Source organism: Scaptodrosophila lebanonensis, unplaced genomic scaffold, assembly GCF_003285725.1.
Source record: "Scaptodrosophila lebanonensis strain 11010-0011.00,11010-0021.00 unplaced genomic scaffold, SlebRS2 tig00001415-arrow-pilon, whole genome shotgun sequence".
NCBI classification, from domain to species: Eukaryota; Metazoa; Arthropoda; class Insecta; order Diptera; family Drosophilidae; genus Scaptodrosophila; species Scaptodrosophila lebanonensis.
Window position 1 is genome coordinate 5,904,892 of NW_022060742.1, and position 26,295 is coordinate 5,931,186.

The 26,295-nt window shown below is 36.3% G+C and overlaps 1 protein-coding gene across 1 annotated transcript in view; it reads right to left on the reverse strand.

The window, feature by feature from the left end:
- Positions 1–1,294: 1,294 nt before the first annotated feature.
- LOC115632893 overlaps positions 1,295–26,295 on the reverse strand; it is a 37,214-nt gene continuing 12,213 nt past the window's right edge. Inside the window, exons 2-6 of the mRNA XM_030530184.1 lie at positions 8,873–9,154; positions 8,423–8,771; positions 3,183–3,456; positions 2,837–3,117; positions 1,295–1,836 (exon numbers count right to left, since the gene is read on the reverse strand). Of these exons, the coding sequence (XP_030386044.1) occupies positions 1,624–1,836; positions 2,837–3,117; positions 3,183–3,456; positions 8,423–8,771; positions 8,873–9,090 (1,335 nt within the window). The 5' untranslated portion in view covers positions 9,091–9,154 and the 3' untranslated portion in view covers positions 1,295–1,623. The remainder of the gene's footprint in view (positions 1,837–2,836; positions 3,118–3,182; positions 3,457–8,422; positions 8,772–8,872; positions 9,155–26,295) is intronic.

The window sequence follows — 26,295 nt, forward strand, 5'->3', positions numbered from 1 at the left end:
TATTTTGTGTTTTCACGTCATAGTTGATCCCAACATTTTGATAGCTACTAAATTTGGACAGATTGTTACAATTCTGCAAAAATATGGCATATCTATTTATTAAGAGTGGAATTACATCCAATTGCAAATATCTCATTTGAAAGAAAAAACAGCCATACTATTTGCAGAGTGAACTATTGTTTCTCAAAATGGATACAGAAAGTGTAGTCAAGAATTATTTCATTTTAGCTGCTTACTGAGATGTTGATGGACAAATATACCAAAATGTCTTACAATTTATTTACAAGTGTATATTAAACGGAAATGAAAAAAAATCTATTTACTTACATATGTACTTTCACTTTAAATTATATAGCTTTTAATTGTATAAAAATCACTTGCCCTGAATATCCTAATTATTAGAGAAAAGCCTAGCAAAGATAGACAAACCCTGTTAGTGACTTATAAAGTAATTTCAAATGAAACGGTTCGTTATGCGTTTTTTTCTTTTTCGCAATTTATTACACAAATACATGTACAATACAAGATAATAGCAAATACATAATTTGTTATATAAACCTAGCTACTTAATCGTATTAATATTACACCACATTTAATTGATATTTAAATAATGTTTAGTCGCTGTACTTTGTATTTGATACGTCTACAAAACATACTATACTTATGCATAGGTATGTTTATAAATTCGGCTAAAGGTAAGCGCGCTTTTGCTCCCAGCTGCTCGGCTCAAGCTCAAGCACAAGCTGAAGCTCAAAATGTTCAATTAATTAAACTCACATGCTAACTAAATGTTAATAAACACACAAGTGTATGTTATGTATATGTTTGAAAAATAATGAAGGGACGCAGCAGCGCACACATTTTACACAAGCCCTCAAGCATTATCATTTAATCCAGTGCGGTTTTAGTCAGACATTTAAGGTGTGGGTCTCCTCCACTGTTCGGTTGGTCTGTGGCAACAAGCACACCTGCCGCACGGGAAGCAAGCAGGCAAAAAAAATAGGTTTAATTGCAATGTGTGTTTGCATATGGTATGCGTTTGTTCTCTTTGTTTGTTTGTGTATGCATTCCATATTGCATATTTTGCACTTTTTTAATCAGTTTCAAACATTTTATTTGAGTTCACTCTTTTGTGTAAATAAATCCGTTGCATTGATTTGGCGCATGAATTATGAAACGATAGCAGCAGCTGCAGGCGAACCAACAACTCGACAACTGATTTTATTATCAATTTTCATTAAATCGTTTTTTATGATTTTTGTTCTTGTTTGTTTTTTTTTTTGTTTTTTTTTTTGAATATTTTCATTTTTGCCAGGTGCTTGCTCTTTACATGTGAATATGTGGGTGTATGTGTGTGTGTTGGTAGCGACGTCAACCGTCAGCACAGCCAATTACGCAAATTAAACTGATTGTTATCCTGTCGAGACAGACTCGTCGACGCGTCGTCGTATTTGTTCCTATTGGTTGTGTGTGTGTGTGTGTGTTTTGTGTCTGCGTCCAGACACTATACCAATCAGACATTATTCGGCAGACACTTTAATTCAATCAACATGACATAATTACTTAATTAATTAAGTGTTGCCAATGTTTTGGCTTGCTTTGTGCCCCATGTGCCACCTTCATTCACACATTCAAATCGGCCATCATTTTCCGAAAATCATTCAACGATCCATACATTTCAAAGTCTGCATCCGCATGACGCAGTGCGGCGCCATTTCCATAAGCAGCGCCATTGTGTGCCGGCCTTGGAAGTGTCAATGGGACTGGCAGCAGTTCCGGCATCACCGAGTGGTGTGTGATAAGAGCCCGCAGTGAACTGAACTCCTTCGTAAAGCCCTAGAAGTAGATAAGAAAATTAATTAGATTAAAAGCTGAATGGCAACACGAAATTATTGACCGTTGTTTTCACTTGTCTGTCAAATTATAAATTTCTCCACTTTATATTTATCAAGTATTTCTCGGTTTAAAAAAATAAAAAAATGTTGTAGGAGCATTTTGAACTAGAATAGAGAATCCAGTCTGAATACTAAAGTTTTATAAGTATTATCATCAGAATTTTAGAAGAGGTTTAATACTTAAGCATATCCTTATAGAAGTTATGGTAGAAGCTGAAAACTACATATACATATGTATATACATCTAGTCTAGTCTAGATATACTTGTATAAAAATTGTCACAATTTTTGTCCTTGATAGAAACTACTGAACCGATTGTAATCAAATTTCTGTAATTTGGTCCCAATGAAAAGATAGGATAGTTTTTATCTCAATTATTTATGGTTTGTATAATTTAATTGCGAATTTAGTAGTTTTCATAAATTTGTTCCGATTATTTAGCAATACCTTGTGGATATGTACGTCAAAAGTAAGATTAACCAAAAATGCAAACTAAAATAAAGTGTGTTTGCCGGTAGTTAGAAGTATTTAATTATGATTGTAGAAATGCTGATAACATAGTTATTTACTATATCTATTCGTTTGAAAGTATTGAAGGCTGAGAATAAATCGGCTGCGTTCATTCGGTAAAAAGAAAATGCGTTGAATATTAATCATATCTAATAGAATCTAATAGTAAGTTATATTAGGAAATGTGAAGTTTTTTATAAATCTTATTTATAATTAAAATTGTATTTATTTGCCAAAATTCCATCTTTTTTCGAATTGTTTCAAAAGTGGCTACTGGAACATGGGTATAAACGGATTATTTCTCATTAAATGTGGTTACAGAATTTCTGTCCCACAGTTTCGTCAATCGAATTCGTTGCGGACTTTAGTGAATTAGTAAATCAAAGAACTCCATCTTTTATATGAAATGTTATGGTTCTGATTAATCGTACCTTGATTTTGTAGCCTCGCTGCGTGCGCAATATCAGATAATGAGCCACGCGTGGCGCTGGTGGTGGTACACGGAGTGAGAGCGCAAAACAGCCTGGTTTGGTGCTGCTCTGCCGCACCAGAAATGCGCCCGGACTCTGTCGCGACAGCACCTCCAATGAGATCTCGCGTGGTATGCCCGCCTGAAACCAGGCGGCCCCCTTCAACTCCTGCTGCTCGGCCAGACTGAGGTTGTCCAGACGCAGTGGTGCGCTGGGCGCAAACAACTTGGGACTGGAGTTGGCTGCAAATAGATAAAAGTACATGAGTATCGTATTCTTTGTGCGCAGAGCAATATCTCTTCTATACCGCTGCACGTTTCGCGCAGGTACTTCTTGTTGTTGGGCAGCTCTGTCTGCAGTCTTTGGGTGGCCGTTTCCAGTGCTGTCAGCGATTGACGACACGAGTCACCAAATTTGCTTGCCACATACTTGTCCGGCTCACAGATGGCCTCGTTCACATAGCCATCTGATATGGTTTGTGATGAGCCCGAGTTCAGGGATGAGGAGCATGTATTGTGCACCAATGGACGACTGTCTTCGGCGGCGCGTAACAGACCAATACCCATGGTCAAACGTTTTACCTGTAATGAGGAATGGTAGTTATTATACACTCGAAAAAATGCCAAATGTTTTAACAGTGAATAATTAGGGTCTTTTAATTGACCCAGCGAATGGGAAGGATTTTGTTTGTATTTTAAATATTTGGTATTTGGTGTGTCTTAGTTTGCTCTGATATTTTCGATTAGACTACGACGATTATTGGAATTTTCAAGCATGAATTGTGGAGAGAAAAGACGGTAATGGTTCAATTGAAGGAATGCCTGGCGAATTCTATAATTATGTATTAATTTCAATAACAAGTATTCGGACGGTGTGTGATTCTCCGGCTTTAGTTCAGATTAAGATCGGTTCAACCAGAATGCATTGCTTTTACAAAATAGCTAAAACAACAAAGACTATAAGACTATGCCTAAATCATTACACACTTCACTACAAAGTGTGTTAGTTTTTAACACCGAGAGAGAAAGAATGACAGACTGCATTTAATAGGTATATCGTGTATGTATATGATCAAAATCCAAGGCAAATCAAACAGCAATGTAGTATCTGCTTTCAAGCTATTCAAAGAGGCTTCATGCATGCATCAATATGATCAAATAGATGTTTTTGTAGTAAATTATTGTGTATTTTAAATCTTATGGAAACCAACTTGCATTTCAAGATTGTTTCAGTCATATCTCATGAGTTTGAGTGACTATAGAAATGAAAAAAAAAAAATAAAAAAAAGCATAAGACATTTTCTTATAAGAGATCAGATGACACGATAACAGTTGTGTATTTTTTTATAAGGGACTATTATTATTATTTATTTATTTATAGTTAACAAAGAACTGCTAACTTTGCTAACTATGAATTATATAGTTCGCGGCTGATGACCATGCAGGAGTTAGGTTTTGTTCTGAAGGGTATATTAGTTTCGGCGCAAAAGAAGGAAATTTAAAATTTAAAATTTTAAAAATTTGCTGCCAATACAAAAAAAAAAGAAAGAAAATAAACACTGTCTGACCAACTCGTAAAAATGTACATAGTTGTTGGTTTTTGTCATGATTTTGTAATTGAGAGAAGAAATATATTTTACTCGCCTTTCGGCGTCAGTTTTATTTGTTACTATGCAAACAGAATTACAATAATTGAAATAAAATATTGGCAGAGGTTAAACAATTAAACAACATATCTTGTATTAATATGTCTTTTTATTGGAAACGACAAATGATCTAAAAAATGTTGTGCCACAAGATGGTTGGTTTTTTGTAGGGAGTTATTTAGTTTGTGCTGCACATTAGTTCATACGCAAAATATTTGCTAATTTTGCTAAGTGTGTGGATGGAAAACTTTGACTGCCAATTTGCAAAAGTTCTGCATGCAAACCCAAAAATAAAAAATTTGCAAACCAGTAATTGCAATTTAGTTGGCTCAACTCCATTTGGAAAACGCAGCAGGTGCAACCGGCCACATGCGCGTATTGCAATCACTTTGTTGTTGTTGTTGTTGCTGCTGCTATTGGTGCTTCTCAAAACCACAAAACATTAAAAACACTTTAGCTCCTGCTATAGCAAGGGGGAAAACAAGGTGCTGGCCAACAAACCAACAATTTCAACTCGGATTTGTGTGTAAAATTGTTGGTTACCAATAAAATGTTAACCCGTATTTGCCAGTCAAACACAACACCCTGAACCACCCAGAACCACCCCCACCACTACCCACACCTATAATAATTTGCTCATTGCACGCACTGTTTTGGTTTCTGCGGCTGCTGCTCGACTCCACTTGCCAAATTACTTTGAAATGAGTTGCCAAACTTTTGGTGTATATCAGCTTTTAGGCTAACATTTGAAGTGCTTCAGTTCGGGTCTGGGTCTGGGTGTATCGAGGTGGAGTTAATTAGCAAACAGTTGCTTAAGTGTCGATTCTGCTGCCTTGTTTAATTTGTTATAATTATGTTGAATTGATAGTGATGATGGCTTTTTGATGTTGCCTCTCAATGTTGTTCTTGCTGGAGGACGACTTGAAGCTCCTTATGAATACATATATTAATTTGTTGCTATAGAAATGTGGCTTTGCTGCTTGAGCTGAGTGCAGACATAATTAGTGTGTGCTCTAAGTTTTGCTCATTTATCTAAGCAGTAAAGGTCTAAGCACATATATTACAATATATACAAATATAATTATATACTTGATTTACATATATTAAGTTTAAATAAATTCAGGACTAAATGGTTTGTAAAAATTAGAAGATATTAAACATTATTATTAAACAAATTACAAAGCAAGGTTTAAGCACCTTAAAGCTTTATAAACACAATGCTGATGATTTAGAAAACCATATAGTGATGAGAACAGACTGTAACTATCAAACTATTTCTAGTTTATTAAAAAAAATTGTCATTTTTAATGCACACTTTTAGATACTTGTAATGAACTTCAGTCCTAGTTGGAGTCCACATTTAATATTTTGTGTACAGGGTGCGCCAGATATTCAATGTTTACATACCGACATAAAAGATGGCGCACCCTGTACTTTTGCAATCGAGATTTGTAATTTCAGAAATCTTGGCTTTAAAAACATGAATTTTCTAAAATACGTATTCATGGTTTGTAAAGCGAAAGAAGTCTTAGCTAACCAAAATGTTAACTTTAATAAAGAGTGTTAGTGGCTTTAAGTGCTACAAGAACTGAAATTTAAATATTTGCCCGATGGGATTGATTTCTAATTGAATATCGTGATGCGATATCAATAAACATGTGCAATCTGTGCAGCTGGAATGCTGTCCTGATTATGCAAATGACATTGAAAGCTACGGACGCATTATGCAAAATCTTTCACGTCAATGTTAAAGTGGCACTTAAGAAACATTGCTCTGCAATCCAACTAAAGACGTACAGCAAATGCAATGAGGGACTAAAGAAGAATTGGAAAAAGGAGACAAGGTATGAAGTACCAATGCGAGTATGCATGTGTGTGCGAGAGTTTCCTGCGACTGACTAGACAATAGGCGTTGTCTTGAGTGCCTAAGTTGGGCATTGTTAAGCAGAGCATGGCATTTGATTTGCCATTTTCCTTCTACACACAGTATAGTATACACACACACACATAGATGCATACATATAAGGCGCTTGTCTACTTTTCATTCGCAGCTGTCTGCTGCAGTAGTTGGCAGAAAAGTTTTGCCGTTGCCTACTTTCAGGCGTTGTCTGCCTACCTTCATGCCTAGGCCTATGGCACCACATTGTTGCCACGATTTATGTGTCATAAAGTCAGTAAGTTAACGGCATTTGTCTGCCATCATTTTCGAAAGTTTCTGTGCTGTGCAAAATGCTGTGCAAAATGGCGCGCTGCACTTCACTTGCAATCGTTCTCATTGTTGTGGCAGTTGTTTGTTGTTGTGCGCGCGTGTTGAAGTACCGTTTGCTGGAAATTTGCATTTTTGCAAATTAATTTAATGAACGCCTTTTTGGGCTTGTTTAGTGGCTGCCAGTTCAAGCAGTTGGTAAATTGCATTTGACTTTATGCCTCAAAATGGCGGCAATTTATATTCCAGAAAGCGTCGAATTGGAGAATCAAAGAAGAACTATTAATGTGAAAGCTTTATGTTTGTGTGTATTTAAAGGCGAATTAAGGTTGATTGAATACTTAAATGCTCAACTTTTAAGAAATATATAAATAAAGAGCTGAAAATATTGTCTTGCATTAATCTAACGCAAATTGTAATTGTATTAGTAAAACAAAGAGATTAGCATATCCTTATTAAAGTAAGAAGTTGTTTGTTTAGTTTGAACCAACAACAATCAATTTATATAAATATTGCTTTTTTAAATGTGCAGCCACAGTTAAATAGTTTCGATTTAAAATCAAGTAGTACGAACGGTATCCACAGTTAGGTTAGCTCATAAATGTTGGATTTAAGTATAACATTTTTTATTAAGCTATATCCAAAATTGTTTTTTCGTGACTTTGTGTGGTTCAGGTTTCATTTTTGTAAATTTAAGATCTACCTTGCATTTTTTCTATTGATATTGTTATTTTGTTAAAAAGATTTTGAAGCAATTTCCTAAAACTTTTGGCATTTGTCTTGGTGTTGTTCAATAATGTAAGAAAGAGCTATTTACAAGTATACTATTAATATTTATATTTCAATGGGGAATAAGCAATTGAAACCAAATACTTAAAACACATTTTGGTCAATAGAGGACTCTACTGTAAATTTGGGATGGATTCAAAATAGACTGAAGAAAATGCAATTACAAAGAATACATCGGAGCAATAGCTTAAGCCATTTTTTTGTATAAATATTTACAATTTATTAAACTGGTATTCTGTTACCAATATGGCAGCATAGGCTAGTTAAAAAAGCTTAAACTCAAGGTCTAAAATGGAGCACTTTATTTTTTTCTGAATGTAGAAATGTTATTTTTGATATACACATACTACTGCTTCAGTTTTGAGTATGAAATCTTAATTAAAAATGATGGTTTGACAATTATTTAAGCAATTTTCTTCATTAAAATCTGTCTCAAATTATTAAAGACGCACAAAAATATGCAATGGTTTTCAATATAGTTTCAGTTTCCAGGCAACAATAGTGCCTGAAATAAAGCTTTTATTCCTTTTGCTTGCCAACCCACCCATTCTCGGAAGCTAATGCACAAGTTCCAAGCTGTGGCTGCTGCCACAGAAAAAATGCCAATAACTTTGCAAATTGTTGGCATTAGCGTGGAGCAGAAACGCCGCAATCACTGATCACTAGCGTAAGCAGATTTATGCGTCGCACAAAGTAATTGTGAGGATGACGTTGCCAGCGAGCTGTGCCAACAATGAGTTGTGATTGCTATCCAGAATACTTAAGCCGCAACTCCCTCTTGGCTAATAGTGAATATTAAAAAGTATGCGCAGGTCTGTCAAGTGGCTTAAAAGGAACGGGAAGGGTGGCTGGGGATGGGGATGGGGATGTGGGGGTGCGGCAGGGTATTGGGGTATTGCCTACTTACCAAAGGCGGTTTATCAACCAAACGACGACAATTATTCATTTCTGTTGGTGAATTATCCTCCTCAGAGCTGGGCGAGCGTGGCAGCTGATGTTGTTGATGTTGTTGTAACTGTAGTTGTTGCTGTTGCTGGTTGAATGCGGCATGATAGTTGCTGGTGTGCAGCTGCAGCTGTTCCACATGCCTCTGCGCCCCCTTTGTGGGCTGATGAGGGTGTGGATGGAGATGTGGATGCGAATGCGTATGCGGGTGTCTCGTTGGATGCTGATGATAATAATGATGATGATGTTGCTGTGCGGTGGTTATTGTAGCCGTTGTTGTTGTTGTAGCTGCTCCGGCTGGCAATTGTTCGCTGTTTGTGCGTGTGTGTGTATGTGGGGGGGGGGGGGGGGGTGTGGGTGTATTGGTGTGATTTAGTGGCAGTTATTGTAGCATAATTTTGTGCTGGCATACCTGAAATTTAGCTCTGAGAGCAATTGCAACGGCCGGCGATTGGGTGATATGGTTGTTGTTGCTGTTGCTGTTGCTGTGGCTGTTCCTGTTGTTGCCCCTATTGTCAAATCGGCCGTTTCTATGAGGGTTGTCTCCGCTGTTGTTGCTGTCGTTGCTGCTGATGATGAAAATGTAGCTGTATTGTGTTGCGGCTCGAGTCGTAGGCGTATATCCTGCATGGCCGTTGTATTATTGTTGCTGTTGTTGCTGTTAGATTTATGCTCCAGCAGCTATTTAGAGCATCTGAAAAAAGTTCATTTTGACAGCAAGCTATTAAAAAGTTATACGCATGCAAATCTTTCCAGTTTGAAGTGCTCAAAAGTTTAACCCAAAAAAAGACCCTTAAAAACTTAAGACTACACTCGCAAAACTTTTGACAGCATCAGCTTTAAGTTTATGCCAATGTTGATTTCTTGACTTGTATTTCTCTAAAATATTTATACTTTTTGCTGCCCCAGCTTTTGCGGTTGTTATGAGGCTATATTTTATTTCAGATTTTCGATTCTTTTTCCCTTTTTTGTTCCAAGCAAAAGTTTGCTAAGCGCTTTAAAAATTGTTCAAGATCAGAGAGCAAAGGGTTGAGAATGTGGGCAAAAGTTTTATAGAAGTTTTTGCTTATTGAATTTCATGGCAATCTGTGTATGTGTGTGTGTGTGTAGTTTGGTGTGTAGTGTGTGCCAAAGTTTTAATGCGATTTTAAGTTCTCCTCCATAAGAGCTGAAAATTGTTGAAGCTTTTAGCCAACCATATGCTTAGTTATTAATTCGCAAGCTTGTTTCGTTTTCTGGGGATTTAATTCTTTAGGAAATTGCTTATTAATTGCATCGTAAGCTTTTGAGGAAGCTGCACATGCCTTGTGCATCGTTTTGACATTTGACTGCTACGAGTATGACAAGCGTTTAGTAACCTTGTCATAAACAATTCGCCCCAAGGCCTTACTTTGTATCTTTTGTCGGCTTTTGCTGTGCGCACTACTTGTCCTTTGCACGAGAGCGCCTTTTACCTACATGCAACAAAATGGGTCGCCCACCCACAAACATACTTTTGCAAGCCCCAAGGAAACAACTGCAGTCGTACAAAGCATTCGAGGGTGGAGGGTAACAAAAGATGTTGCAGCATTAAAGAAATAAAATGAGCCGAAAAAAACAAGAAAAGAAAGGCGCAAGATACAACAAAAAGGGAAAGGATTTCTCTGGGGCAAGTTAGTTTTGTTTTTGTTAATCTGCCACAGCTTTAAGAGATAAGAAGAAGAGACTTGCACTTAAATTATGCAAAGCAAGTATACGGCATGTTGGGTCGGCATTAATTTGCCAATGTCGACAAATGTGCTGACATTTTGGCACTTCATGTAAAGTTGCGTGCATAAGTTGTAAGACGTCAGCAGTCAGTTACAACCAGCTGCAACAAATGTAACAACAAGAAGGACAACTACTTGAACAAAAACAACCAAGCAGCTTACTGCACTTATCTGGCATTCAACTATGACTGGTCTCTGATTAGAGCTAGCTGCGTGATGTCAGCTATATCTTATATTGTTTCGAATGAGGCATCTAAGTAAAATTTGGGATTTTTATAGGCATACATGAGTGAGATCGCTAGTCATTTATATATTGAGCCTTGATTGTCAATTAGAATTTGGGAATTGCTAGCCTTGCCCCAACCATAAAAAGCAAAGCGACGGCTGAAATGCCTAATGGTACTTGGATTCTTTTATAATATATTGGTAATATTATTTGTGTAATAATACTATTTGTATGTTGCTATATTTTGCAGAATTCCATAGCAAATGCATTGGCCTACCATTACCTGATCGCAAATATTGACATTCTGCTATCTTGCAATTAAAAAAAAAATGTATCAAGAATTACTTAAAATTGATTTGAAATATATTTAAAATTAAAGATTCTAGCTTTACACTTTGCATTGTTGTTTAACTTTTTATACTTCTCTTTTTTGTTCAATTATGTAGGAAAGGCTAACCTGCCTGACTCTTAATATAAAGATATATTTACCTCACTTGTTAATATACAAGTATATTGTTACAAGAAAAGTGCATAAAATGAAATTGAAAATTATAGATGTTTATAAAATTTACTTAACATTAAAAAACAAAAAATACGAATTTCATAAAAAATTATTTAAAAATGTATCAAAAATATATGTAATATTTATATATAAAATAATAAACAATCTATTGCAAAAAATAACTCTTGAATTGAGATATTAAGGCTTCTTCAAATGGAAAATTATAAATTTTAGAAAACAATCTTTTGTGATAATAAAAAATGTGTAAATCGTGAATTCAAAACTGAAATGAATAGCTGAAACAATTTCGTCAGCGACATAAATACAGATATTAAAAATTATTGTAACTTAAATTTTGGAATTTACCTCAACTTTCACTTAAAACAATATTTCTAAAGTTTCAAAGATACGAACTTAGTGAAATTAATGTTTTGTAAATAGGCTTTGGTGTCGATACCATGAAATCTTCGAAGTTGCAAAATTAAGATCGATATAGGCATGGAATCGTCGATTTTTGTGAATATTTTAGTTTGTTGAGTCACCACTAAGTCCCAGCTAGTCACGATTCTGGCTCACGCCCAATTTCAATTCTGACAGCTGCAACATACACTGTCACATGGTAATTTTCCTTGTCATACAAAATGCATCAAAATGTTTCTGTGCACTTGCTACAAAGTTTTGGCAGCAGCAAGAACGACAGCAACAACAACAACAGAAGCAACATCAAGCATCTTACAACAGGCTGTAGAAAAACAAAAACAGCAACTACAACAACAACAACAGCAACTGTCATAATAAGCAACAAACTACTGTCTTGCACTTTAGAGGCAGCTGCCTGTGTGACAAATTTCGCAGCATACTTTTGTGCGTCTTCCATTGACAAGTTTCCTCATGGAAAACTTGGCTCACAGCTTGAGCTTCTTGTTATTAAGGCAAGATGGAAACTATTCGCAATTTATTACTGCATACTGCGCATATTTGTTGCCGTTGTAGGTGGGGTCGGTTTTTTTTTGGTTTGTTTTTGCTTTTTGGGCGCAAATCAAGTTAAAGTTTAGTTCGATAAATTTGTGGAAACTTTTTTATTGTTCATGCCGTTGCCGTTGCGTTTGTTGGTGCTGTTGTTGTGTTGGGTAAAGTTTTATCTTTTCAGTGGCATTACCGGTAAAACGGCAATGCACAAACAATTTTAACAAGAACAACAACAACAAGCAGAGCAATAAATGCAACTACAATACATAAAATTGGCAACAAGGAACAAAAAATTTGTTTTGAAGGTTTTTTGTTGTTGTTGTTGTTCAGTTGTTAACTTACTGGCAGACAACTTTTTAGTGCTGTTTGGAAAGTATGTTGGTACTTTTGTATTACATAGTTGTTTTAAGTCATATCCAGCTGAGATTATCAGCTCAGTGATGTTCATTGTTTTTGTTTTTCTCTAGTGTTTGTTGCAGAGTCTAGGAATTTAACTCGAAGGGCAGATAATTAAAATGCTCAAAAGGTAAGAAATTCTGAGTTATTAGAGAAATTTTGTATGATGAAACTACATTCCTTTTTTTTTATGCTCTGTAACCGAATCTAGAAGAGGCTTGGCAGACCTCTCCTTTTGGATTAAATTATGCATTATGACGGGACAAATAAAAAGAATACCACAACCGAGAACTTTTGAATTAGACCAAGCTTTATTATGATATCGTATGACTTTGTAGTTATACTTTTTTAACAAAAGCTCACTATATTCTGATGTTTCGTTAAACGAACGATTTATCAATACAATTTCTGCAGTATGCGGTGGGAGAAGGATTGGTTACAGCAGATTAAAGAGTCGCTCAAAACGTTTTTAAAATTAATTTCTAAGTCTCTAATAGCTGTAAGCATTCGTTTAAAAATCTAATTTATTTAATTGATTAGTATAATCTTGAATTAACAGGATAGCCGTCAAAAAATCTCATTTTAATTCAAATTTCTTTGAAAACGTATTCAATTAAAATACTTCTAACATTTGCAGCAAAGTTAAAGCTTTTAGCCTTTTTGGAATAAATGTTGCGATTATTCTATACTCATTATGCATCTCTTCTGGGCTTATCGTAGGGGTTTTCTTTTTGCTGTTTTTGGAGCAGCACAGGAGTCCTCCATAGGAGTAGAAGAAACCATGGCAAGAGTCTAAGAAGGCATGAAAGAGCGAGCGGCTTCGTCTGAAATAAAGCAGTGCTTTATTATGAAAGATCCAAGTCAAATTGAGTAAAGATACGCTCCAAGGAACCAGCCTATAAAGTCATTGTTTAATCATTCCCAACCTATTCTCTTAAACATCGACGTATATAGTGGGTAGTAAGTGAGCTTAGCTAAATTTGAGCATACAGTTGTCGCCAAGCTTCTCACAATTGAAATTTATTTTTATATGCTGTTTGTAACTGCAAGTTCTTGAGCCCGCCCTTGTCCCTGCTCCTGGCCCCGTGGCTCCCTCGATGTTAACCTTTGTCAAAGCAACTGAAGCGCGCGAGCATATGACAAGCTCATATCCCAAGTATTTTGGTTTGGCACTAAAACGCCATAAGTTCCTATAATACCGACAAACACACACTCACAGTCACAGACACACACGAGCACATTTGCTTGTTAGTTTATTGAAATTGATATTATGGTTACCCTCTGTTGTCGTCTCAGACCTCGCCACACTAAGCAGACTAACAACGTTCGGGTTTATTGTTTGTGAGGTGAGTTTGTGTGTGTGTGTGTGTATGTGCGCTTTTATTTCTATTTTCATAGAGATTTCGTTACGAAATTCATTGTTAAATCGCTTGGAAAGCTTCCTTTTGGCATGCCAAAACCATGGTTAGTGGCTACAGCAACAACAACAATAACAATGAGGACGACGGCGTTGACAGCGAGCATTTTGCCCGTGCGTTGATTGCCATATGAAGAGCTTGTCATGTGTTCTGTGGCTGCACAGTGGAAACTCATTAAGAGAAATGCGATACTAAATGATTTTCTTCTAACAAGACTTTCTATAAATTCTCTTGCTCTGTCACCACCATGTGTTATTCTGGTCTTTCCCTAATCAACTATCTCCAGATCTTTATCTCATCTTTATCATTATCCTTTATCGCTTAAAACAACATGATAACTTGAGAATTTAAATCATTTTTATTCGTATTTCTAATTGTATAAATAGGTAAATTTATACAAGTTTTTCAAGCTGGTTTTACATTATTAATAAATTGTTGCTATTAAATTTGTTTGCTATTATAATTATTTTAAATTATTTTGTGCGCTAGAAATATAAGTACTATATATATGTCTAAAGCTCCCTTACGTTTTTTCATCTGGGAAGAATATAGTTATTTTTGATTAAACTGGGTTTTATCTAAGGAATATGTTTCAAAAGTTTTTATTCTTGTTCTTAATTTTGTTTTTTAAAATGAAATCATGTCGATTTGATTTATAGTTACTTAAATAACATTAATTCGTTTTTTGCTCTCCGAGATGAAACAAAGTCTATAATTTCTAACTATATTCCAGATTTTAACATTCGTCGAGTTGTTCATTAAAGATGTGATTTCAAAACATTTGGAAAAACACTGAAAAATTGCGACTACTAGAAAAAAGTCTAATATTGTTCTCAATTCTATTATACATATATATTTATTTTCAGTACTGGTTTCGACTCTTACAACAATTTTAGTGGTTTTTAGTACATTTTAGCGGGTTACATTGTAGTTCTTATTGTCTGACTTAGTAGTTGTTGTGCTTGTCCTTGTTCAGTTCATACGATTATTCTCTTGTTCCCTTTTTTTTTTTGGTTTTTATGCATTTAATGTACTCGTCGGCACATGAAATTCAATCGCTTGCCGCCTTTTTGATACCGTGCGGTACATTTTTTGAGGGACTAGTCAGGCGGCGTGACTGTGCAATATGTGGCTCGGGCAAACCTTTTTATTATTATTATTATTACTTTTAAAGCGCTTATGTCAATCAATGTGCCGTCCAAATCGTGGTGCAACATGCGGCTAAAACGGATGTGGTTGCCACAAATGCAACAACAGCCACAACAGCGGCAACGTCAATAACAGAAAATGTCAACAAAGTCTTTTGAACTTTCTGTGCATCTGGGTGGGCAATGGTGGACTGGTGGACAACAATAACAGAAACAACAACAACATCAACACTGCGCATTGTAATGAAATGGCGAGAGCCTTAAATAACAGCTGTTGGAGAGGTGCGGACGTTACTTACAACCGTTAGTGTCCAACATTTGAATCAAACATGGCAAACCAATGCAAAAAGCTGCAATCTACTCGCAAATGTAGGTGCGCCCAGGCCTCTAAGATAATATTTAAAGCCAACAATAGGCTAAACGACAACAACAACAACAACAGCAGCAGAAACAACCTCGCAATGGTAACAACATAAACAGCGAGCAGCATAAACAGCAATGACGATAAAAATGCGACGACCATTTAGTTTGACAACTGCTGGCACATGCAGAAGGTGACCAGGCACAGTGGGTGAAATAAATATTCTACTCGTAGGCTTTATGTACGTTTAATACAAATAAGTGTTCGAAATTTACAATTGCTTAAAATTGCTCAGTACATTCAACAAACTACACATATGATTAATTACTAAAGAAAAACTACTTATGCTTTAGTCAGACTGGCAAATATTTTGCACACAAATTTGTCGAATTTTTAAAAATATGTCAGAAATAATTATATGTATAACTAAATATAACTTTCTAATTTAACAAACTTCTTTGGGAGTCACCTACTTGTAAAAATAAAAGGACTTTGTGTGCAAATTATTTGCATATCTGATCGTATTTAAGTCTTCAGAATATATTGACACAGCATTACAACTTATACATGATCTTAAACAAAAAAGCTACTTCAGTAAATAAATTGGAGGCGTTGCCAATATAGATGCGACAAAACGATATCGAGATCTTATTAATCGGTTAGTATGATTAGTGTTAATAAGGAGAGAGAGAGAGAGAGAGAGAGAGAGAGAGAGAGAAAGAGAGAGAGAGACAGAGAGAGAGACAGAGAGAGAGAGAGAGAGAGAGAGGAGAAAAGTAGCAGTTATATTCATTTTTAAAGCATTTTCTGTTATTATTGTTCTTAAGCTACCGATGTTCATACGGACAGACAAACTGACAAATAGACAGATGCATCCTGACGTTTTAGTATTCCTCGAACACAGGGACACAAAAACTGTTCCTGATATCATAAATCATTACACTTTTTAGTACCCCTCGGGCACAAGGTCTAAGAATTTCCTTGCTAAGCTACAAAATATTTTTTGTGTTGAAACTTTTTATATGTTAATGTATTTTTCTGCACCCAATATTTGCAACGAATTCAGTTGACCTTTATTTCCAAATTAGCCCACTGTGCGATGGGACGGGATGGGAATAATGTGGCCAGCAATGCGCCACTGACCGCAAGGCGACGACGACAGCAGCAGCGGCGGCAGCAGCAGAAACAGTGACGGCAACAACAATAACAACAACAACAACAACAGTGGGAGCAACAACAGTTGAGGCAGCTGAACGACAGCTTGGCTTTAAAGAGCACAAGTCGAAGAGTGATTGCAAGTGAGTTTCAAACTGGAAGTATTGCAAAATTTATGCAGAAGCGTGAAAGTTTATCATCATTAGCATCGGTGGAGTGTGCGGGGAGTCCGAAAGAAAATGAAAATTTGCCCCGCAATAATTTTGTTGGCAAGTTTAAGTTTAATATTGTTACATAATATTAATTATTTTTGGCCTATGACTCAATTTTGAAAAGAGTTGTGCTGTAAGAAATCAGTAAACAAACAGTAAGCTCCTCTACTCAAATACGTTTCAATACCAGAAATTAAACAATATTCAAACTACTGTATTTAATAATAATAATTAAAACCTACTAACACTATCTTTAGCTACTAGTATTCTAGAGAATAATTTAATAAAAATGTTGTTTATTAATATTGCTCTGAAATGATTTAAATTTGAAGCAATTATATTTTTAATTATCAACCATAAAAGAAAATATTATTGTCTAGAAAATTACAATAAATGAGCGATAAATACAAAAATATAAAATTAGTCTTTGATAGTATTTTGTTTGTATAATCAGGAGACCGGCAGAAGCTTATGCCAAGAACAAACGTAGGGGCCTGGAAAAGGTCCAGAGTAGGCTCTGGCTTAAATCACGATGCTGCTCTTAGCGCATTTATATTACGAATAAAATACTTTCAGACTTAAATTCTGTAAGTGGGATCTTTAAAAAAAGTTAAATTGTTGTTAGGGCCAAACTGGAGCCCGATTCGCAACACTATAATTAATAAATAAATAAATAACAAACGAACAAACGTGTCTCTTTTCATATCAATTATAAAAATAGTACTAGTATGTGAACATTTGGTTCAAATCATATTATACCGGACATACTCTTTCGAGCGTTAACGTGCAACGTTCAGTAATATGTTTAAAAAAGATAATAGCAAATATTAATGTTATTATTTAAAAACCTTGCTGGACAGCGTACAAAAGAGTTCCATTGCACTGCTCTGAAATACGATTACGTTTTTGAATAGTAGGGTTTTAATAAAGTTTAGTGTAAGATTCAAATCTTGTAGAATGCATTTTAATCGGCTGACCACAATTGGTGATAAATACATTTTTTTTGTATCTGAGGTTGCAATTACCTGTTAGATATGTATAAAGTTTTGATTTATTATTTTTTATCCTGTGTTCGGCCTTCATTGTCTAAGCACTACCTTTGTCTTTTTTGTGTTCCATAGAGAGTCCATAGTGTTGTATAGCTAGCAATAATTTAACAAAAATGGATCCATTAAGTAGCGCTCTATTTATTGCATTTCCATTATTTACAACGTCATCTGCAGCCAGTCATGTGACTTTGAGGAATGCTTGTTGTAATTTAAACGTCCATCAGTTGATGGCGCCCCAAATATACGCACACACTCGTATTGGAGCAACCTCCGGGTCTGAGATCATTCATCATTGGTGTGTATAATGGTCGTTGGCATTGCAATTTAATTATGAATTATGCGAACAATTTCATTGTGACATGTCATCGGTTGGCCGAGCTAATTAAATCCAACACTGCGGTCGATTTGTTGTGCTAATGTCGCGTAATTACGAAATGCACTGCCTTGGCATACCAAACATTACTCATACGTCTCGTTGGCGGGTGCTTTCGGAACCACAGCAGCTGCAGCCAACAACAAAGGCGACATTACTTGAGCTCCTTGTTGTTGCTGTTGTTGTTGGCGTCTTTTCCTTCTAGTTCTGGCTCTGCTTCTTGCTGGTTGTCGTTGGCGTCATCTCCACATTTGGCATGCGCAGTGCAACAATCGCGTCTTTGTTTTGTTGCATGTTGGTGATGCTGTTGCCTATGATGCTGTTCTTTTTGTTGCAATTGTACATTGACACCTCATGCCTGCTTGTATTGTTGTTGTTGTTGTTGTTGTATTGTGGCTCTTTTTTCTTGCTTGTTTGTTTGTGTAGAAGCTGCTTTGTGGTTGTCGTCGTCGTCGTTGTCGTTGTCGTCGACGACGTCTCTGGGGCGACTAGAAAAGGCGCGTACATGAAATTTATGTCGCCTAAAGTGCAACGTTGACAATGTTTGCTTGTAATTTGTTGTTGTTGTTGTCACTTGGCTCTCTGGGCTGGCTATTTAATGATTGTGTCGTGCAAATACCAAAGCAAAGCCCGCAGTTCTTATTTTCTGTTTCTGTGCTTTTTTTTTATTTTTTCGTTTTGTGTTTCCATGTGCTTTGACGTTAAAAGCTTTGGGCGTCAGTAAGACGCAAAAATGAGCAATGTTGTTGAAAGTAGTACATGAAAATATTTCACAGCCATCAACAAGTTAAAGTCAGTTAAAGTCTTATGTGCATACCGCCGGAGTTTCAATTCGAAAAGTCAACCAAACACCTCTGACACTTCTCAGAGCTGGCGCAGGCAAGTGTAATAATTTATACAAACGTCTGAGGGTTTTGACTCTCTTGGCACTTGCAACACCTGACGTTGCACTTAAAATATGCAATGCGGTGTCGTTTGAATATTTTTTCCTGCTCCCCCAACTGCGTTGACAGTTCAATAAAAGTTGTGCCAGACAACGTCGACATTTGACACAGTTCTGCCGGAAAGTGTTGTAACTAAGTAAGGGTTAGGGGCAAGTTGGTAGAGTAAAGGTAGCTTAGAGCCACGACCAAGTTTACACAGGCTTGGTATGTGGCAGCGAAACCTAAAAATACCAAAAAAAAATACAGCTAAAAAATTGAAAAACTTTTGCTCTGCTGACTGCACAAAATGTGTGTAATATGTGAAATATGTTTTTATCGTTTCACTTTTGTGGCTTGCACATTTCGACAGGTGCACCAAATGCATCGAGCGTGTGAAGTTCAGTTGTCTGCATATATCAATAAGCACCTTGGGAAGAATGAAAACTGTTGTGCAAAGTGTGCCCGAGTTTGAGTTGCATGCAACGTCGGAGATTTTACTATAGCCTGAGTCGGTGGATTGCAACATGATTTTGCTGTCAACGAGTGCTCTGGCTGATTTAATACAAGTCTCCTTGATAGGCAGGCATGAAGTTTAGTGGCGAGACACTTGCACCGATTTGTGCACGGCTTAGATGAAGTTGAATTTATAAAAAGGACATGCATATAAACAGCATCAAGCTAAATTTGTATAAATACAAAACAGTCTTGAAAACTGCGAGTAAATTGTGATAAGCAGCGATAGAATAAATTAGAGCCGGCGTTAAAGTTTGGCCAAATTGCACATGCCTTGAATAAATATATAACACGCTGATCTATATTTAAAGTGATTTAGAATATATTCCCACTTCGCGATTGCAACAAAAAGTTGAACACTTCCTAATTTAATTAAATTGCAAATTGAGAAACTTTATTTCATACAAGTATATTCATGGAATATGTTTTAATTTTAAAATGCGGTGTTTTTTTCGCTGCCATTGCATTTATTATTTTAGTTGTTAACATTGAGAATATGCTTACGAATTTTGATTACACTCGGAAGTAGGTCATCAACTTTTGGTTATTTATGGTAAAACATTGTTTTTGGTTTTTAATTACAAAAGTTTTTATTTTTAATTTTCAACAAGTTTTTTTTTGACCAGCAAGCCGGGATAATTCATTGTAATTGCGGATTTAAAATGTCGATGAAAATATATACATTCCCATATCTATAACAATATTGTTGGTTAGAGAATTTCACTACCATTTGGTTTTTAAATTGTATTAATTAGTTATTTAATACAATATTATAAAAATGTAAATATTATGATTTGCATCCTTTTAGCGATTATTTCAGGGAAGAAGGTATACAGGCGACGAGTCACATTTCATTCAGTGCCATAATTAGTGAAGAATTTTACCTCTAGTTATACAAGAAATATTATTATTTAATATTATTATTCAAGCACTTTTTATTGTGAAGCACTGTTTAACTTTCTATTTCTATGTAATTTTTTTTATTCTGTTTTCTCTAAATTTGTATTATCATCTCTAGCTGTTTCCATATGCAATCCTAATATTAAGGAGTCTTTTCTACTGATTAAGGAGTTGGATTTAAATTTGTCTTATTTTTCAAATGAAATTTTTACGCTTTTAAAAGCAGCCTTACTTTGTAAATTTTTTGTGAAAGTGGAATTTATGAAATTAGATTTTTCAGATTATACATTTCAGATTATAAATATTCACTCCTGTTACCCTTTCAAATTAAGTATTTCAATAAATTATTTTAATTTAATTATACTTTTTCTTTCTCTTGTATTGCTACTTTGTTTCTCCTTTTCTTTTTTGTTAGGTCTAATAATGTCTCTGACTACTCTCTACTGCGAAAAATATTCTCTAAAATTCCCACCGACTGTAATTTCTATAGGTTTCTAGTTTTATGTAGTTTAAGTTCTTTGGTACATTGATTTTTCTTTACATCGACAACTTTGTTTGTCAATGAAATAAATAAATAATCAATGAAGAAAATAATGCTTCAAATAATTGGCAGTTAGAATTCAAATTATAAACAAATAAAGTATTTTATGGCGCGCTAATTGCTATTAGCTTAAACATTAATCTTCACAAATATCCGGCTTTTTTAATATTTATACATGTTGCTGCATAGTTATGGCCCAACTTTTTACAATTCTAATTAATGCAGATGCATGAACTGGGAACATTAAAATGGTCTATTAAAATTAGATCAAATAAAATGCCAGTCTCGCAAGTCAGTTAAACCGTCATTTAGTTTCCACTTTATAGACCTCAGCTTAATCAAAAGCCAAATGAACTGGGCCCAGTGCTAGTGCCAGTGCCAGGGCTAGCTGCGGGCTGCCTTAAAGGCTACGCGCTAACAAGAGCCCAACAGTAAATGGTCAGACATGCGATGCGATGCACTGGGATGGGATGTGGATGGTCTGCGCTTGCAATGTGCCACTGTGGGGGCATGGTGCATGCATTCCATTAATTAACAATTAGTACCATCAAAGGAGCCTCTGCAACAGCAACAGCAACGGCAACAGCAACGGCAACAGCACGACCACTGAAGATAATTGTAAGCGCAACCAAACACTAGACAAAACAGCTGAAATGTCAGACACAACGATTTGATGTGCACGCTCATCTCTTTCCGGTACCAGAAATTGTAGACCACTTCAAAGACTACAAGAGTCGCACTGGGTAGGATGAGGAAGAAGGACAGGATACGGTAGCTGAGCATTTTCACTGTACACAATAAGTTGATAATGATGCGGCACCGCCTGCCTTTGGCTTTGGCTCTGACTCGATTTGGCCGAAACGGCAGCAACAATTTTGACCGTTAAGAACAGAGCGCATCAGCTCAATCAGTGGAAAGACGCTGATCTCGGCGAGCAGCCGCAGCTGATGTCAAAGATGACAGCAAACGAAAATGATGCCGCCGACTATGACGATGGTGGTGGTGATGGCGAAGATGATGAAGATCATGATGAAGATCATGATGATGATGATGAAGATGACGTTGCAATCGACTGATGACTTGTGTAATAAGTGGAAGGAATCTTGTCTAGAAACAATAACTTGTTGCTGGCGTTGAACTTGAATTTCTGTTGAATGTTGCATGCATCAGCAGCCGCAGCAACAGCAACAGCAACAACAATAACAACAGCAGCGGCATTGAGTTAATGATGCACGCCGATAGCAGCAAAGTTGGTCTTGTCTAGGCTGCAACTTACTGCTTGCTGCTTGGCTAGATCGCTAAGACTGCCTAGCTGGCTGGCTGGCTGGCTGGCTGGCTGGCTGACTGAGTGACTGGCTTGTAGCTTTCTGGCCAATGCTGTGCGCCTGTTAACTTGGCCATGAAACATTTGCTGCTGCAGTTGTTGCTGCAATGCTTCGGTAATTTCACACAGCCGGCATTTGCGGGAAATTGTGAAAAAGTGAGATGAAGACGATGGACGAACCGTATGTGTTTGTCCGTGTATGTGTGTGTATGTGTGTACGTGTTTTTCTTGTTTTCCTTTGACTTAGTATGGGTGTTGTTGCATCTACGCGATCTTGAGCTCAATTCTTGCGGCTTTGTTGCTGCCCCACAAACTAGTTTCAGCTTCATGCCATATTTGTGCGTACGACAGCCTCTTAAACCGCAAATCCTTTCGGATATGAATTGAATTCATACATATATTATTTATGATCTGTTTACTTTTATTGTCTGCCATGATGATGCGGCCGCTTTTGGTTCTGACAACTTGACGGGCCTGTTGCTGTTGCTGCTCTGGCAGAAATCTTATGCCTGTCAGAGATGAGAAAACGTCTAATTGGAATTGCTAATCAGCAGATGGGAGAGAGTGTGTGGGTTGTACTCGCATTGCTTGTAAGTGGATTGATTGAATGTTGTCTGCTGATTGATGTTGTTGTTTCTTGTTTTTGCTTGCAATTTCTGAAGTGGGTTAACTCGAGCAAAACATTAAGGAGGTAACAGTTTTTTATTGTTTGTTCAACATTGTTTAGTTTGCTATCAAGTATTTCCTGAGAGCTGCTTTTTTATGTCAGGTATTTGATTTAGTTTTCCCGAAAAAAACAGAGTAGGGTTTTGGAAGAGGGCATTAATTTTGAGGCAACGATTAACATATAATTGTTTGTAGGAAAAACCTAACTTGAAGGAGATTACAATAATATGGCCAAATACTACTCTATTAATTTTTAATAGACATAAGTTGTCACTCCCTCTTTTTAATTGTCCACTGAGAAGAATGACAACAGTATACCTAGATTCGAAAATAAAAACCTTTGATGCTTAGTTTATCTTTATTTATGGATTTGTATTTAATTCGTTATACCTTCTTAAGTTGCAAATGGAATATGCCTGTGGATTGAATTTTAAAATCCAAAGAACCATTTTCTTTAATGATAAATCAAATATATAATATCCACTAAAATCCCCAAAAATTGTGTTTATATTAAAATAAAAATGAATTTCATAAAACTTGGAATGAAAAGGTGAATGCAAAGGTGATGTGACGTCAGCTTACAAGTCCTATAGGTGTCTCCTAAATTCGTTTGTAATTTATCAAAACTGTTTTCTTTCAATGCTGTCATTACTTTTCTCATAAATCTCATTTTCAGTCACTGATATCAAGCTTTAGCTTTGTCCGTTGTCTAGTTTAATATGAATTGGCAGGCTAGGTTGCCCCTCGATTACAACCTGAATGCCTGATCGCTTGGCTGGCTGCCTGCCCATGCTGCTCTATTCTTAGCAGCAAAAATATCCAGTTCATCTGCAGAAACAACAACAACAACAACAGGGGCAGCAGGAACAACAGGAACGATAGCAATATATACCTTGAAGGCGGCGGCGCCCCACACGACGTTCCAAAGTAAATCGTTGGCGTGGTTTGTGCCTCAGACCCCAGCCCGCTTGCCCCCTGTTTGTGGGCCTGTCAACCGCTCGGTCGCTTTTCTCTTCTTGCTGCTTGCAACACATGGCCTTAATAGTTTGGCCATCGTTCAACGTTTGCGTTGTTCCTCACGTTCCTGACGTTCCTGCTCCTGCTGCTGCTGCTGCTATTGTTGTTGTTGTTTTTGTTCTTAGTTGTTTGGTTATTACAATTATTATTGTTGTTGACATGCTGCTTGTTGCTGACAGCGCGCGCAATTTGGTCGCGTTTTGAGTTGCTGCTGCTTCATTGTTTGGACCAACATACAACAAGTTAGAAATGAAATTTTTGGTTTCCCACAGCAGCAGAAGCAGCAGAACATCAATGACTTTAAACGCCGGTAGCTAACGGGCCAGTCTGCACATTGCTTGGCACTAGGCAACAACAACAACAATAATAGTAATAGCAACAAGAACAGCATTGGGCAACACTCACCTACATCATCAGTCAGCTGTCAGCCGCCAAGTGGCAAGAGGCAAGTGGCAAGTGCCTCTGAGCCTGCCAAGCAGCAGTCAAATTTCAAAGCAATTAGGCTAACGCTGGAATTCGGAGAAACGCACAATAGCGAGGGCTGCTTTTAAACAAAAGCAGCAGTATATGAAACAAAAATCCACTCGCAATTAAGTGTTCAGTTAAAAAACAGGAGTGAACAATATTTATTTTGGAAAACGCGAATTCTGTTGAATATTTAGTGCAACATTAAAAAAAAACATAATCCATTGTATTTTCAAAATGTACATATATGGTTCGAAATGAATCTGAAATTATCAGGGTTTACAATATTTATACGATTATATAAATTAATGATAAATTCACACATATTGACTGAGTAACTTTTTATATCCGGCAAGTTTCCGTTTCCAAAGTCCATTAACTTATGGGTTTGATTTCGAAAAACGGTTGAGGGGACTCGTTCTAAAAATGTTGCCCTGAAGTGTTTCAACTTTTCAGCCCAATAGCTCAATTATTGTTTGAGATCTGGCACATTAACAATTGTTGGCTCAACTTTGAAATAGGGTAGTGTTCAAAAATTCAATAATTCTACATACGATCCAATATTTTGCTACCTGGCCGCACCAATGATATTTATTAAAAAACTAACGATGCAGTTTCGTGGCTCTTTTATTTTTATGGAAGGAAACGTAAAATCATAAACTTATGATGTGTCGTTACACAAATATAAACGAAAAATCACATTTCTTCCTTGACAAAAGTGTACGTACGACGTAAAAATTCGGGAGAATTTGTAAAAATTCGCAGATTGAAAGCACTTGACCCCCACATAATATTTATTTTAATATTTGGTAGGACCTCCACGTACATATGCATCCTGTCATGTTATCCAGTCTGTTAACCAATTATTATCCTTTAAGAAGACATAATTATGCTTTGCATATTTTAACGCCAAAAACATTTTAAATTATAATAATCTATACGAATCTTGGAACTGTTAAGATGGAACTTTTAAGGTAGTACAATAGTTGGAAACGCTTGAATCTTTTGCTGAATCCAAGTTATAATTAGGGAAAGAATTTATATGTTTAGGGTAGGGATGAATATAACTTAGTACTTAGCATTAACTAAATATAATATATGTTGGCTAATATGTTAGGATAAATTTTTTTGTATGTTGGTCATGTAGCTAATATTGATTCGGCTTTCTGATCCTATAGCTCTCTACGTCGATTGCTAAGTTTTCAAATAGCTCTCGCATACGAGTATACGCACACACTTTTGAACTTGACGCTTTTCAAGTGGTTTTTACACTTGGCCTCTCTTGTTTCTGTGAGTGTATTGTGAAATACTTTCTAATGGCGCCACTTGAAAAAAGCTTAAAGCTGCGCTGCCTACACACTTCTCCATGATTTAGTTTTTGATGGAACCTAAGGGCACAGGCACTTTAAGTGATTGTGAGAGAGCAGCCGAGGTTATGCAATAGAATCGAAAATTAAGCTGCTTAAACATTTTAAAGCAATTTAGACAAGAGCTTCAAAATAACGAATCACAAACAAATAATAAAAGACAACAACAAAAAAGTGAAAACAATGCTGCTAGAAGCAATTTGCCTGAAATAAGCGCGCACAATTCATCATCGTGCCACAGTCTCCTGCCTGCTCATATATTCTCCCACATGGAAATTGCCAGGAGCAAGAAAAATTAGGTTTCAAAAATATTTCATTATGAAAACGACTGAGAAAAATAAACGAAAGCGAGCACCTATTCTGATGTCTTTGTTGTTGCTGCTGTTGTTGTTGTGGAATGCAATTAAAATGCAACTACCGCAGGTTGGCAGATTATGCATATAGTACCTACTCTACAATATATGTATGTATGTGTTTGTACTTATCTAAGTGGATCTGCATGTGTGTAGTTTGCATGCAAAAACAAAAAGCGGAAGCGGCGAAAAAAAGTTAAACTGTTTAG